The 15969-nt window shown below is 41.6% G+C and overlaps 1 protein-coding gene across 4 annotated transcripts in view; it reads left to right on the plus strand.

The window, feature by feature from the left end:
* The window catches only part of CCDC125 (coiled-coil domain containing 125), a 46088-nt gene that overhangs the window by 14881 nt on the left and 15238 nt on the right, over window positions 1–15969 (plus strand). For all 4 annotated transcript variants that reach the window (XM_073344351.1, XM_073344352.1, XM_073344353.1 and 1 more), the window contains exons 5-9: window positions 903–980; window positions 6787–6872; window positions 10007–10089; window positions 12360–12475; window positions 15167–15274. In XM_073344351.1, coding sequence (XP_073200452.1) covers window positions 903–980; window positions 6787–6872; window positions 10007–10089; window positions 12360–12475; window positions 15167–15274 — 471 coding nt within the window. The remainder of the gene's footprint in view (window positions 1–902; window positions 981–6786; window positions 6873–10006; window positions 10090–12359; window positions 12476–15166; window positions 15275–15969) is intronic.

Here is a 15969-nt window from a genome sequence, read left to right on the forward strand (position 1 = left end):
CCCAAGAGGAGAAGGCGGGTGGTGGTGGTCGGGGACTCTCTCCTCCGGGGGACTGAGTCATCTATCTGCGTTCCCTCTCTTCGTAAGATGGAGCCCGTCTCTGCCCAGCACTCCTCCTTCATGGAACACCATCCCATGGTCAAAGAAACCAAAGCCTTCTCTCCGACACCACCTGCGTAGCCATTCGTTGACTTCCACGATTCGACGCTCCCTACCTAGGCCTTTTCCTTCCACGGGGAGGATGGACGAGAACACCACTTGCGCCTCCAACTCCTTTATCCTTCTTCCTAGAGCCACATAGTCCGCAGTGATCTGCTCAAGGTCATTCTTGGCAGTATCATTGGTGCCCACGTGGAGAAGCAGGAAGGGGTAGCGATCCGAGGGCTTGATGAGTCTCGGCAGTCTCTCCGTCACATCGCGAATCTTAGCCCCCGGCAAGCAGCAGACTTCTCGGTTTTCCCGGTCAGGGCGGCAGATAGATGGCTCAGTCCCCCGGAGGAGAGAGTCCCCGACCACCACCACCCGCCTTCTCCTCTTGGGAGTGGTGGTCATGGAACTCCCAACCTCAGGACAGTGCATCTCTGGCCTTCCAACCAGCAGAGTCTCCTTCTGCTTTCTCGCCCCAGACATATCATCTGGTCCACTCTCCGCAACGATACCTGTGGAGAGAACATGAAAGCGGTTAGTTACCTGTGTCTGTGTTACTGGAACCCGGACATTCCGCTTACCTCTTCTGGAGGTCACATGTTGCCAAGCTTCTTCTTACAAAGCTTATAATCCTTTATACCACCTGTAAGTCTAGAATGGCAGTTTCCACATGATGTAAAATGATACATTAATTTAGTTATATAATACTGTTAGATTTATCTATATGATCTTGTTGTTGTTCATCTTTTTCACAGACAGTGTTTAATAAAGCCACAAGTCATACAAAAGCAATGCTTCAAAAAACTGAGGAACAAAAGAGAGCTTTAGAAAAGGTAAGGGTGCAGACTTCTTGTCTCTGCAAAATCATGCTAATATCATAGTGGCTTTATTCCTTGTAATTTGTGAGGCTAAACCAATAATTTAGGATTTATTCTGAAGTGACAAAGGTGGTCCCTCTGTTTTTGAATATAATACATATCTGACTTTATTTGTTTTAAGTTTTGCTGACAGAAGTCTCATCCCACTTAGCTTTAAGGAGACAATGTTAACTTATCACATTTATGTCTGAACATTTGTACCTTCTATTTACAAATAATTCTTAAGATCACTATATTGAAAAGACAGAAAAAATAATGTTTTTCAACTTGTTCACTTTGTGAATTTGACAGCACTTTGTTTATAGGCTGGGATTTTCAAAGGAACTTAAGAGAGTTAAGTGTCCAGCTCTCCAATTTTAGTCATTTTCTCTCTCATTTTTTATGAGTGGGTGGGTGGCTTTTTCAAACATAGGGGAGCAAGACGGGGGAGAGACATTCTGAGAATAGGAATATAAATGTAGATCCATTAGAAACTGGTGGAGAGAGTTGAGGGCAAGGATAGTGAGTGAAACTATTTTAACTCATTTTTTTAAGACTTGAACTTGTATCTCTAATCAAATGTTAGACTGTCAGCTGTCTGACTTTCTAAGGAACGTTACTGCAATTTTATGCTTGGTACTGAGCCTTTAAGGTGTCCAATACATGGGCATTTTATAGATATACAAGTGGGATTTAGACAAGTACAGAATATTACATACAGAAGAGTACCCATAAGTCACCTACTACAGGACAAGCCCAACAAAGAAAATAACAGAACACCACTAGCCATCACCTTCAGCCCCCAATTAAAACCTCTCCAACGCATCATCAAGGATCTACAACCTATCCTGAAGGACGACCCATCACTCTCATAGATCTTGGGAGACAGGCCAGTCCTTGCTTACAGACAGCCCCCCAACCTGAAGCAAATACTCACCAGCAACCACACACCACACAACAGAGCCACTAACCCAGGAACCTATCCTTGCAACAAAGCCCGTTGCCAACTGTGTCCACATATCTATTCAGGGGACACCATCATAGGGCCTAATCACATCAGCCACACTATCAGAGGCTCGTTCACCTGCACATCTACCTATGTGATATATGCCATCATGTGCCAGCAATGCCCCTCTGCCATGTACATTGGTCAAACTGGACAGTCTCTACGTAAAAGAATAAATGGACACAAATCAGATGTCAAGAATTATAACATTCAAAAACCAGTTAGAGAACACTTCAATCTCTTTGGTCACTCGATTACAGACCTAAAAGTTGCAATTCTTCAACAAAAAACTTCAAAAACAGACTCCAATGAGAGACTGCTGAATTGGAATTAATTTGCAAACTGGATACAATTAACTTAGGCTTGAATAGAGACGGGGAGTGGATGGGTTACTACACAAAGTAAAACTATTTCCCCATGTTTATTCCCCCCCCCACCCCCCACTGTTCTTCAGACGTTCTTGTCAACTGCTGGAAATGGCCCACCTTGATTATCCCAACAAAAGGTTCTCTCTCTTGCTCTCCTGCTGGTAATAGCTCACCTTAAGTGATCACTCTCTTGTTACAGTGTGTATGGTAACACTCATTGTTTCATGTTCTCTATGTATATAAATCTCCCCACTGTATTTTCCACTGAATGGATCCGATGAAGTGAGCTGTAGCTCACGGAAGCTTATGCTCAAATAAATTGGTTAGTCTCTAAGGTGCCACAAGTACTCCTTTTCTTTTTGCGAATACAGACTAACACGGCTGCTACTCTGAAACCTGTCAAATATGGTGTCATAAATATAAAGGGAAGGGTAAACCCCTTTGAAATCCCTCCTGGCCAGGGGAAAGCTCCTCTCACCTGTAAAGGGTTAAGAAGCTAAAGGTAACCTCGCTGGCACCTGACCAAAATGACCAATGAGGAGACAAGATACTTTCAAAAGCTGGGAGGAGGGAGAGAAACAAAGGGTCTGTGTCTGTCTGTAGTCGTCTTGGCCGGGGACAGAACAGGAATGGAGTCTTAGAACTTTTAGTAAGTAATCTAGCTAGGTATGTGTTAGATTATGATTTCTTTAAATGGCTGAGAAAAGAATTGTGCTGAATAGAATAACTATTTCTGTCTGTGTATCTTTTTTGTAACTTAAGGTTTTGCCTAGAGGGGTTCTCTATGTTTTTGAATCTAATTACCCTGTAAGATATCTACCATCCTGATTTTACAGGGGGGATTTCTTTATTTCTATTTACTTCTATTTTTTATTAAAAGTCTTCTTGTAAAACACTGAATGCTTTTTCATTGTTCTCAGATCCAAGGGTTTGGGTCTGTGGTCACCTATGCAAATTGGTGAGGCTTTTTATCCAACATTTCCCAGGAAAGGGGGGGTGCAAGTGTTGGGAGGATTGTTCATTGTTCTTAAGATCCAAGGGTCTGGGTCTGTAGTCACCTAGGCAAATTGGTGAGGCTTTTTACCAAACCTTGTCCAGGAAGTGGGGTGCAAGGTTTTGGGAAGTATTTTGGGGGGAAGGACGCGTCCAAACAGCTCTTCCCCAGTAACCAGTATTAGTTTGGTGGTGGTAGCGGCCAGTCCAAGGATAACGGGCGTAATATTTTGTACCTTGGGGAAGTTTTGACCTAAGCTGGTAAAGATAAGCTTAGGAGGTTTTTCATGCAGGTCCCCACATCTGTACCCTAGAGTTCAGAGTGGCGGAGGAACCGTGACATGATTCCACCACTGCCACCATGTCACGGTTCCTCCCCCACTCTGAACTCTAGGGTACAGATGTGGGGACCTGCATGAAAAACCTCCTAAGCTTATCTTTACCAGCTTAGGTCAAAACTTCTCCAAGGTACAAAATATTACGCCCGTTATCCTTGGACTGGCCGCTACCACCACCAAACTAATACTGGTTACTGGGGAAGAGCTGTTTGGACGCGTCCTTCCCCCCAAAATACTTCCCAAAACCTTGCACCCCACTTCCTGGACAAGGTTTGGTAAAAAGCCTCACCAATTTGCCTAGGTGACTACAGACCCAGACCCTTGGATCTTAAGAACAATGAACAATCCTCCCAACACTTGCACCCCCCCTTTCCTGGGAAATGTTGGATAAAAAGCCTCACCAATTTGCATAGGTGACCACAGACCCAAACCCTTGGATCTGAGAACAATGAAAAAGCATTCAGTGTTTTACAAGAAGACTTTTAATAAAAAATAGAAGTAAATAGAAATAAAGAAATCCCCCCTGTAAAATCAGGATGGTAGATATCTTACAGGGTAATTAGATTCAAAAACATAGAGAACCCCTCTAGGCAAAACCTTAAGTTACAAAAAAGATACACAGACAGAAATAGTTATTCTATTCAGCACAATTCTTTTCTCAGCCATTTAAAGAAATCATAATCTAACACATACCTAGCTAGATTACTTACTAAAAGTTCTAAGACTCCATTCCTGTTCTGTCCCCGGCCAAGACGACTACAGACAGACACAGACCCTTTGTTTCTCTCCCTCCTCCCAGCTTTTGAAAGTATCTTGTCTCCTCATTGGTCATTTTGGTCAGGTGCCAGCGAGGTTACCTTTAGCTTCTTAACCCTTTACAGGTGAGAGGAGCTTTCCCCTGGCCAGGAGGGATTTCAAAGGGGTTTACCCTTCCCTTTATATTTATGACATATGGACACAGAATTCCACCTTTTATCTGGCAATTAAGTATGCATAAGTGAACAGTATTAATTCACAGTGAATTTATACTGTAATATGCCACAAAGAGGCAGCTTTTCCTTCTGAATAAGACATAGGGATTACATGAATGCCTGTGGAAAACGTCTGGCCTAACTGCCTCAACACATGGAATCCATCCTGAAGACTTGTCCGCACTGCAAATAAAACTGAGTTGCAGCACCTGGCTACAACACTTACAATTTGTAGTATAGGCAGGACATTGGAAATCCCTACTGCTTTAGTACAGTTACTGGATACAGTGCAGTTTCCTTGTACACTATAATTGGGTTATATAATTGTAGTTGGGTTAGGAGAAAAACATGTTATAACCAGTTCTCTGACTCAATTGTACTTGGGTCTAAAGCTATTAATAGTGCCACTCCTAATATGCAGAAAACCTGCTTCTCCTCTTCATCTACTATATACTGCTATGTAGTGAGGCAAAGGGATTAGTTGGAATGATAGCATGTTAGAAGGAGGATAATCACGTGATCTCTCTCCCAAGTGAACTATTACTCAAAAGCAGCTAACACCATCAATTTCTCCATTACACTGACGGTTTGGAGAATTTTTCTTCAAAAAGGTGAGTGTAGAACAAGGTACCTTACTGCAGTGTTACCATGAGATAGTGTCACTTGGATACTGGAGAACTTTACCATTATCCACTTGAGTGCAGCCTAATGTATTTAGGTAAAACACACCTCTTGTGCTCTCAGTGGAAGATTGTTGCTAACTGTCACCACTGCAGAGAAGTGGTGACAAAATTTCACAGTAAAACCATTAAAGCAGAGTGGGAATTTTTCAGTATGTATCTAACAGTGTGCCATCTGTCAAGCAGTAATTTTATCTGCTACATCCAGATTTAGGTCTGATTTCTACACATACTGATATTCTTTATACAAATAATTTCAATTTGACAGGTTTCAGAGTAACAGCCGTGTTAGTCTGTATTTGCAAAAAGTGGCTGCAGAGTGCTTTTCAAATGGGAGGAGGGTGGAGTGTGACGGGAGTGTGTTGTGTGTATGTGGGGGGAGAGACAGTGTGCTTTGGAGGGCAGAGAGTGTGTCAACATGCTATCTTGTAAGTTCAGACAGCTGCAGACCCTCTCCTTCCCCCCACCTCTCTCTCACTCATTCACACACAGCATTCCACAGTAATGGTTTGCTTTGTCCCAGAGCAGATACGCATGCTGGCTGTCAGAAAAGGAGCTTTGAAAGGGGATATACGCATGCCTGCAGCCTAGTTCAAAACAATGACAAGAGCGGCCTCTTGACTTCAGGGGATTATGGGACGTTTCCGGAGGCCAATCACAGTAATGCAACACATCGTCAACACTTGTAACACCCGGGTGTTTCAGCCGGGGTGCAGCAAGTTTTATGCTTCTCATGGAGGTGGATTATCAGGAGTGCTCCAGGTGCAGAGTCCAGGTGCACTACATGCCTTGCCAGTGTGGACACCTCAGGAGTTAGGGCGCCTTGGGCTAATGTAATGAGCTCTAACTTGCAAGTGTAGCCAAGCCCTTATTTCAGTTTATTTTAAATCCGTTCCTAATAATCTTAAACTAAACCAAAATAAACCTGGTTTAAACCAGACTTGCACCAGTTTAACTAAATCCATTTAAAATCACACCTTAAACCAATGCAACTCGGTGTACAGACAATCCTGTAGTCTGTCACATTGCCCTCCGACTATGTTCAGAGAAAAGGACAAGCTAATACCATGTTGTAAATCCTGATAAATATTCCAGCAGTTTGTAACCAAATCTGGAAGCTGCCTACAGATGCTTTCCACACTATTAATCTAGGTGTGTTTATTTTTAAATCTCCTGTATAGTTAGTTTCAACGAGTCATGTAAAATTACCAATTAAGTATTTTTTAAAAACAGTTTAAATTTAAAGAGAACTGTTAGTTGGCGGTGTAACAGAGTGAAACTGAACTCTGACATCAGGGAAAGCAGAACCAAGAGTTTCCTTGGATACAAAGTCTGGAACTATGGACATTTTTTTTTTTTTTAACTAAATATTGTGGTGCTTTTAGACTCATTCCTGTAATTAACTGTTGCTGTTTTTTCTTTTTAGGAAATAAATACTTTGCAATGGGAAATTGAATTTGATCAGGAAAGATTTAAAAACATAGAAGAGACATTGTCAGAAAAATGTGACAGGTATTTGAATCCAATTATGGAATCTCTTGATTTTTAAATATCTTGTTGACTCTTGCGTGAAGTTTTTCTAATGTCATCTGTATGCCCCAACATACCAGATTTTCTGGTTCTTCATGTTAATTTACTTGTGGATTTCAGAAGTATTTAACATTCATCAGTATGCTAGACATGTTAGTTTTTAAGTATTGAGCACTATAGTTGTTAACTCGCAATTCTTTACTCTTGTTTGAAGAGTATATGTTAAGTGGCTTTGCTGATTTGAGCTTTCAATTAAGTGTCTTTCCTTATGTTAACCAACTGGTACAAAACTATTTATAAGTTAACATTTTATTTAATGAGGTGTAGAAAACATGCATACATATAGTAGTGTCAAACAATGGTTAATGATATTTTTATTTTTTACACTATGACTATGAGTAAGAGTGTGCTCAAGTGGAATGTGATACGACCACTTGCCCCACATTTTAATAAAAATTGCTTTTTGACTGACAGCAGCTGTTATTTGTTGGGTATGTAGGACAAACCAAAAACACTGAATTAGTAATCCAATAACAGACACTGAGAGCACTAAGAAGCAGTCTCCCACCAGACTTTTTCTTTTGAGTATTTAAAGACATGAGTAACTTCTCTGAAGTCCAAACAGCAGAATTTCAATTATTCCAGTGAAGATATTAGATTTTTTAAAAACACACAAAGGAATAAGTACATGTAAATTATTTGATTATTATGTATTTGTTTGTTATGTTTTGTAAATTATCAGCTCTTTCCTACTCATCTAACCTATCAGGATTATCAACAAATACTCTTTAAAAACACCTACACCCTCCTAATTCATCCTCTCTTCTTGAAAGCTTGAGTATAACAGATAGGCAGGCCTTTTTGGCATGTCCTGATGGTCATACTCTGCCTTTGTCCAGCTAATGAGGAAGGAAGTTCCAGAATTAAGGGCTTCTCATATAAGGGCTTGCTATCAGACCCTTACCATTTAAATCAGGGATTTCAAACTCAGATTACCAGGAGGGCCACATGAAGACGAATAAATTGGCCCGAGGGCCGCATCACAGGCACTGCCCCTGCTGCCCCCGGCCCCTGCCCCCACTCCACCCCTTCCATGAGGCCCTGCCCCTGCCCTGCCTCTTCCCACCCCTTCTCTGCCCCCATCTCAACTCCTTCCCCAAAGACCCCACCCCAACTCTGGCCCCTCCCTGCCCCTATTCCAACCTCTTCCCCAAATACCCGCCCCTGCCCTGCCTCTTCCCTGCCTCCTTCCCTGAGCGTGTGGCTCCCTGCTCCTCCCCCTTCCCTTCTGGAAACTAGCTATGTGCCGCCAAACAACTGTTTGGCAGCGGGAAACGCCTGGAGGTAGGTAGAGGAGCGGGGATTTGGTGCGCTGGGGAGCAGCGGGGGAGGGGAGCTTGGCGGCCGCAGGAAATAACTCATGTTTGAGAAAATAGCCGCATGTTTGAGACCCCTGATTTAAATCATGAGTGCATGAATGTGAGCACCGCAGCTGATCTCACATGCTGTGGAATCACACAAAAAGGGCCAGGGAAAAAAACGGTATATCGGTACTCTGTTAATGCTTAGAATTGCATAGAAGAGGAACTTGTGTGCTGTCTAGCAAGAGTTGCTGAGTAGGCCAGAATAAAGTTCGATTGGAAACTGAAATTGAGAAACAGTTTTAGAAAACTGCAATAATTCAAGAGTTCAATCAATTTTTCAAAAGGTTTTCTGATCCCTGAGGCAACAAGATGAAAAGTGTGGGTCTTTTGCCTTTAAGATGTATATTTAAAGGAAGAGATTTCAGTCCACCAGTTAACTGTTTAAAAAACAAACAAAACCAAAACCATGAGATGTAAATAAATGTATTTTAATAAAAACTCCGGAGATGTGCCAGGAAAAGTCTTATTAATACAATATCAGAACAAATTGTATGGAAACAAGGCTTGTGTCCCTTTCTCTTCCAGGAACAGGAAAAATTTAAATGCAAGGTGAAGTGCATTACATTTTGATATACTCCAGAATTAAAAGAACAGATGTGTTTTAGAACCGTAATTAAGGAAACAGGAAGTTTGCACTGTTTGCTAAGGACAAAGCCATATCGTAACAGACAAATGTGCCCAATAAAATCACTGTATTTTAACCTTTCATGGACATTATGGATTGTCTAACAAATATTTCAAAGTACCATAATTATGTATTTTTTACATATCTTTTTAATGACTGTCCCCAGTGACAATATAGTATCTTCCATTTTCTCTCAAGTTCAGGTGTTTTACAGGTATCTTATGTTCCATTTTACTTGTTCGAGATTTTCAAAATGTTTCTTATTTGCAAGGCTTTGAATATGCACTTTTGTTTCTTTTTGTGTTTGTTATATAATGGGCAGTACACTAAATATTATTAGCAGAATCTCCCACGAAGAATCATTGACTGTAGAAGGGACATTATCAGCTTAATATCTAGCTGTTGTTTTTTTTAAAGAGTTAAAAGCAGTTTCAGGTTCTATATTTTGCTATTTGTACCAACCCTCTGCCAGTTTTTGTAATTTTATGATACAGTATCTTCCATTTCTTCTACATATTTTTTTCTCTTTCCATTGCTGTGGGAAATCTTCACAAACAAAATAGGAAACTGCTTCCACACACAGGGCTTGTCTTCACTATGGGGGTAAGTCGACCTAAGTGAATAACATAGCTGGAGTCTATGTAGCTTAGGTCGACTTACCCCGATGTCTTCACTGTGCTGCATTGACAGGAGACGCTTTCCAGTCGACATCCCTTACTCTTCTTGGAGAGCTGGAGTACCGGAGTCGACTGGAGTGCGCTTTGCCATTGATTTAGCGGGTCTTCACTAGACCTGCTAAATCGAACCCTGATGCATCAGCTGCAGCAGCGTAGATCTCTCTGGTAGTGAAGACCAGCCCACAGTCTTGTCAGAGGCACAGAGTAAGCAAATTGAAAAAAAAGTAGGGCAGGGGGATTTTTCTCTAATCTTTCAGTAATTCTAATTGATATTGATATATATAAAAGCTAAGGAAAACATTTTAAGACACAACTGATTTTAACTTGAGTCCTTTTTAAAATAACTATTTCAAAGCTAAAACAGTCTGTGTTTGTTTCCAACTTCTGCAGGATATATTGTGAAAATGCAGCCCTTAAGGAAACATTGAAGCTCAGAACAGACGAAGTCAGAACTCTTAAATCTGAAAATGCAAGTAAGCAAACACTGCATAGCTCAATACTTTACCCTTTTTAAACGTACTGTTTTTAATGAGAGACACAAGATAGGTGAGGTAATATATTTTATTGGACCAACTTCTGTGGATGGAATGGACAGCTTCACAGAGTTCTTCAGGTCTTGGGAATGTAATGAGTGTCTAAATTCAAATTGGAACAGATCGTTAAGCATAAGGGGTTTGTCGTATTAATTTATTTGGAATATATGGGCCAAAGGTGTTAACGTTGTTTAATGTTGGACAAAAACTATGTTAAACAAGGTTTGGGATTTGTTATACAGAAATCACAGCCTGCTTACCATGGCAAACATATTATTAAACATCCTTTTAGAAGGAAAATCCCCTTGGTTGACAAACTTTTAGATGGTATTAAATATGATCATAACTGTCCTTTTGGGAAAAAGAGAAGAAGTTACTTGAGGTGGGCTAGAGCTATTGTAAGTCTGATCCCATTTCATCCCAGATGGTGTTTGGGATTCAGCTTGAGCTCATAGGGGTGGTGATGTTATCCAGGTCCCTCTCTTCGGTCTGGTCAGGACATCCCTCAGGATCAGGATGATGAAAGCTCCGAGTCCCAGGAAATGGGGGTGTATGCCAGCCATGGTGGTAAAGATTGCACCTGTCGTGTCACAAAAGAGGTTTATTTTACTTTAAGAGCCAACACATTCTTATTCAGTGGTGCCTTCATGTTCATCTGATCTTGCTTTGTTTAACTTTGGATCTGGAAAACTTCTTTAGCAGCTGATGTCTGGAGATACCATCTTAAGCCAGATGTGGCTTACAAAATTTTTCATTCATTTCAACTTACCTTCATAACTGTGACTTCAGGATGTACTGATATTTTACATAATATAATAAGGAGTGGGATGTGTGTGTGTGCGAGAGAGAGAGAGAGACACACTCACGATCTCCTTTTAAAATGTGACTCTTTGCCATAACTTGAGCACTGTTCTTTAGCAACCTGTTGGAGCGTCACTGACATATTTGTGATGGATCATAGGATATTCACCTTTAGCAACAGAGCCCCACCTTTGTTGTCTTTGACTTTTTCTTCCTTGTCCTACTGGCGTTGCAGATTTGGGGTATTTTCTCTGGGATGAGGAAGACAGGGCAGAATGATAGGTTGAATGTAGACTCAAAATTCATGTTAGATGTATGATTTGACTATTGAAATCTTTTCTTCCACACTGGTAGTTGTTTTAGTTGCCACTCTTTGCATTAAAATAATGAAGTAAGGCACTCTGAATGAGCTTACAATGAAGTAACTTTAAAAAAAAAATCGTGTCTGTTCTATCATGATCAGTAGCAACACAGAATACAATATATATGAAAATGTAGAAATCCAAAATATTTAATAAATTTCAATTGATACTGTATTGTTTAACAGTGCGATTAAAACTGTGATTAATCACAATTAATATTTTTAATCGTGATTTTTTTTTGAGTTAATGAGTTAACTGCGATTGACAGCCCTACAGCAAACCCCTTTCACCTCTCAGCAAACATTCACGTCTACTTGTTTTTTAAATTCAAAAATATATTATCCCAAAGTAAACCCACTAACAGACAGATTTAGCAATATGCCATCGAGCCTTTTCACGCACGGTGTGACTTGAACAGACACTGGCTGGATGAGTCAGATTCAAAGGACTACTACTTATCCCCTTGAGCTATCAAGTTTATATGCAGGTAACAGTCCTGTTATCTCCTCTGTCCATGCATTCTTAGTATAATCTATTGGAAATGAGAATAAGCACGAGGCTTGCAAAGAGCCTAACTGGAGAAGCAAAATCTTTTTCAAATAATGTTTTAATTTGATTTTGCCCAAAGGGCTGCTGGATACCAGGCACTTCGTTGGGGCAACCCTTGAATGTTGGAGACCCTGATGCAATGATCTGAGCCATGTTTTGATTTCTAGCTGTAAGAAAAAAAAAAAAAGTTGCCAGAAACTCTCAACTTTAAGAGAAGCTGGGTTTTTTCGGGGTCTGTATCTTGGTATGCTTTGGTCAAATGGCCCCAAATTTGGATCACGAACGGAAACCCATGTCCAGCACACCACATTACAAAGCAATACAGCTAATAGTGTAGATTTTAGAGCACTCAGCAGAGTCAAGCTTTGAACAGAAAGCTGATTTTAACCTTAACTGTAGGAGAGCTATCACTCTGTCATAATTTCTTGGTAAGCAAAGTCAGATATTGAGAGATTAGAAGCATGAAAAACTAATTATTTTCAATGTTGAATTTCATAGTTTTGAATCAACAGCGCTTGGAATTTCTTGCAATGCTTGATGTAAAACAACAGAAAATAATTCAGGAAAATATGTCCATTAATAAAAGTGGCTTTACAGAAATTACAGGTCTTGAAGTAAGTGAGAATTTTGTTTTCTTTATTTCAGTAAGTATGGTTGGTTGGAAGATATGTGTGTGGTTTTTTTTAAACATTTTGTTTGACCAGTTAATGAAGTTTCATGAAACATTTCCTTCCAAAAATTCATTTTGATAATGCATCAGAATACAGTATGACTTTTATAGCAAATGAGAAATATGCCTCCTGTTATTAATGGAGTGCTTGCAATAAATGGTCTGAGCCTGCTGGGCAATTATCTGCTTTGCTACTGTTGTGGAAAGGAAGAGCGGACTGAAGAATCATCAGGATATCCTACTAATGTCAATGGGTTTAGCACTATCTCCTCAAGCTCTGCACTTCTCTTATGAGAGGAGACCAATTTTGAGGTCTTCAGGGAGCAGTATCAACATACTGACAACTCTTCTGACTGTCCATATGCTGTATGGTAGAAGCCATGCTTCTAGCAGGCTCCTGGTCAGTGGAAGATATTCCACTATCCTGTCTGTCATGCTGCAAATGTGGCAAAAATGATGGCGAACAACCAAGAATCTAGTGTATGTGATTCAAGGTCTGAGATTTCCAGAGAGCAGGCTGGAATATATCCAAGACTTCCTTAACTTTCCAGGGGGAGAATCCTATTGACAAGGAAAAATAGTATGACATGACAGGTTGAATCCACATTCCTGGAAATGTTCATTCTAGCAAGATGACAACGTAATGGTCTCTTTATTACTTAGGTATTCAGTTACAACTAGGGAGAACATTTTCAAAAGCTAAGGGATTTAGAAGCACAACTGCCATTGAAAGTCATTGGGATTTGTGCCCCTAAATCACTTAAGCATTTTTAAAATCTGCACCTCAACCTTTTAATAATCTCATAATATACAATATGTGTGGGTATGTCCACATTTGTTAAATATCTGACTGCTACTTATTCATAGGCTGATGAGGTCAGTAATACCTTGTCTACCCATTTATTCAGGGAATAGCTTGACATTTCTTCCCTGGAGGCAATGGTTTTGCTCTTTTAGTCTGTTTTGGCCCCAGTCTTCAGCAGGGCCTTCTGACAGTTCAGTCCCTTTCTGCGGGTTTACTGATGTCCAATTGTAGGCCCTTCCCCAGTGGCCTATGGGGAAGCGGGGACCCAGGCCCCCCCACTGCTCCAGACTCCAGCTCAGGGCTCTTCTAAGCTCAGACGCAGTAGCCAGCCAGGAGTTCTTCCTTGCTCCCCTGGTCCCTACTAGGATTGGGCTGTCCATTGTGCTGCAGTTCCCTCAGCCAGCCACACCATCCATGCTCATCCAGCTCTAGCAAGGAACTTCCCCTGTAGCTCCTTTTCATAGGGCTCTCCTGGGCCCTGATTGGCTGCTTCCCCTGCAGCCACTCTAGCCTGCTTGAAGGATCTCACCACTGCTCCTTACCTGGGATGAGTGTGGCAGGACCCTGAGGTCTCCAGCAGAGGGCCTATAGGCCTAGTCCACCCCATCACAACAGATCATGGGCAATAAACAAAAATTCACGGAAATCGTAACCCATCCCTGACTTTTACTAAAAGCATGACTGACAAAATGGGGAGGGAGGAGGGTCCAGCACCCTGCCCCGCTGCATGCAGCAGCTGGGAGCTGCGGCCCCCCACTCATGCCCAGTGGCAGGGAGCTGTGGGGGGGGGGAATCTCCCCCTCCCTGCTGGGCTCGGAGCTGAGGGGGGGCCCCACCAGTAGCGGTGGCTGAGCAGCTGCCAGGGACCCTCCACCACTGGTGGTGGCTGGGGTGCTCTGGGGGCACCCGCTGCCCGCAGGACTGGGAGCTGGTGAGGGAATCCCCTGCCGCCTGTGGGGCTGGGAGCTGGTGGGGATCCACCGCTGCCTGCGGCGGCTGGAGAGCTGCGGGGTCCCCCCACTGCCTGCTGTAGCTAGAGAGCTCCGGGTCCCCCACCAGCAGCACTGGTGGCTAGGCAGCTTGGGCAGCCCTGCCAGGGGCAGTGGCTGATCAGTTGTAGGGGTCCCCCACTGCCCATCACGGCAGGGCTGCTGCGAGAAGGTCCCCTGCTGCCGGCAGAGGCTGGGTTGCTGCAGTTCCCCAATGTCACGGAGGTCTCTGGAAATCACAGATTCCATGACCTCCATAACATAATCATAGTCTTAATTTTGCAGAATACATCTTTCCAGGTTTTATGTACCCAAACAGGTAAACTCTAAAAAGGGGAAAAAAAAAAAAAGTTTATCCATGCACATGTCCCAGATAAAATCAGAGCGTATAATATAGCACTAGTATCTGTCCCTGACTTTGAAATTTTTTCTGTTCTCGGCTTGTCTACATGGGGACAGTCAAGAATTAACTAAATATGTGACGTTAAAGCACATTAAACTCTTATGGGGATGCTCTCCAAAAGGGTTTACTTCCCTTCTCCTCCTCTGCCCAAGATATTGCAAATACCAAACTGGCATGATTAGTAATAGAGAAAATATTGTGAAGGAGGGGAGGGGCGGTTGATGATGAATGTTGTAAAGTTTGAATAGTTTTTATTACTTGTTTATTTTAATTAAAAATAAATGGCATGTGTGTGTAGATAATGTGGGTTTCCCTAACCCCTATTCCACTAGGATTTCAAGATATTTTTATTGGTAAAGATCTAGATTTTTTAAATTACTTTGTGTGTGCACATAGAGGTATTTGAGTAACTGGTGTGTAATGCTCTTGGATTTGAAGCTGGCGATTCTTGGAGCCTGCACCTGTAATGCTCCTGGAGGAGAGCCCTGTTCCTGTGCTAAAATGTCAGCTGCAACTCGAAAGCAACTCCTTCAGCTCAGACAAGAGGTAATGTAGCCTAAGTTGGATGTGGAGCAGCATAGATGTCTTTTTCATGAAAAAGTTTAGAGTATACCTGCTATTTGAATCTAGTACATTTCAAAAACAAAATAGTGCTTTTCAAAAGTCTCTGCAGGCTTTAGCAAATGCTATGGTAATACAAATTAGTAGTAGTAATAACACACTAGAAACTTTTGCTTGTGTAGTAATTTTTTGTTTTACATCATTTCTATACTGGCAAAAGCCCTATTGTAGATGGTGATATTGGCAAAAAAGCACTTTTGCCAGTGTAGCATATTTTGTTAGATAAACCAGTATAACCTATACCAGCAAAAGCACTCTCGCTGGTATAAGCTGCATCTATACTAGGAAGGTTTGCCAGTATATCTATACCAGGAAACTTCTCTACTAGCCATTTTTACTAGGTTTAAGTCACAACTGGTAGGGAGGATTTAGCAGTTCCCAGAGAGAGGGAGGAACTCCATGAGAGGCAGAGAAATCTTTTTGCCTCCAAATCAGTTTTTCAGCACTAACTTCAGGTATTAAGTGTGGCAATTTTCCATAGAGGAAAACTGTGCCCTAGAGATCAGGAATATCACTTCTGCAACTCATACAATCTTCTATAGTCCAGGCATAATTTTTTCTTAAATCCAAGTTGCTAGCATTATAAATCTCTCCTCCTGTTGTTTAACCGAGATGGACTG

This window comes from Lepidochelys kempii, chromosome 5 (genome assembly GCF_965140265.1).
Source record: "Lepidochelys kempii isolate rLepKem1 chromosome 5, rLepKem1.hap2, whole genome shotgun sequence".
NCBI lineage: Eukaryota > Metazoa > Chordata > Testudines > Cheloniidae > Lepidochelys > Lepidochelys kempii.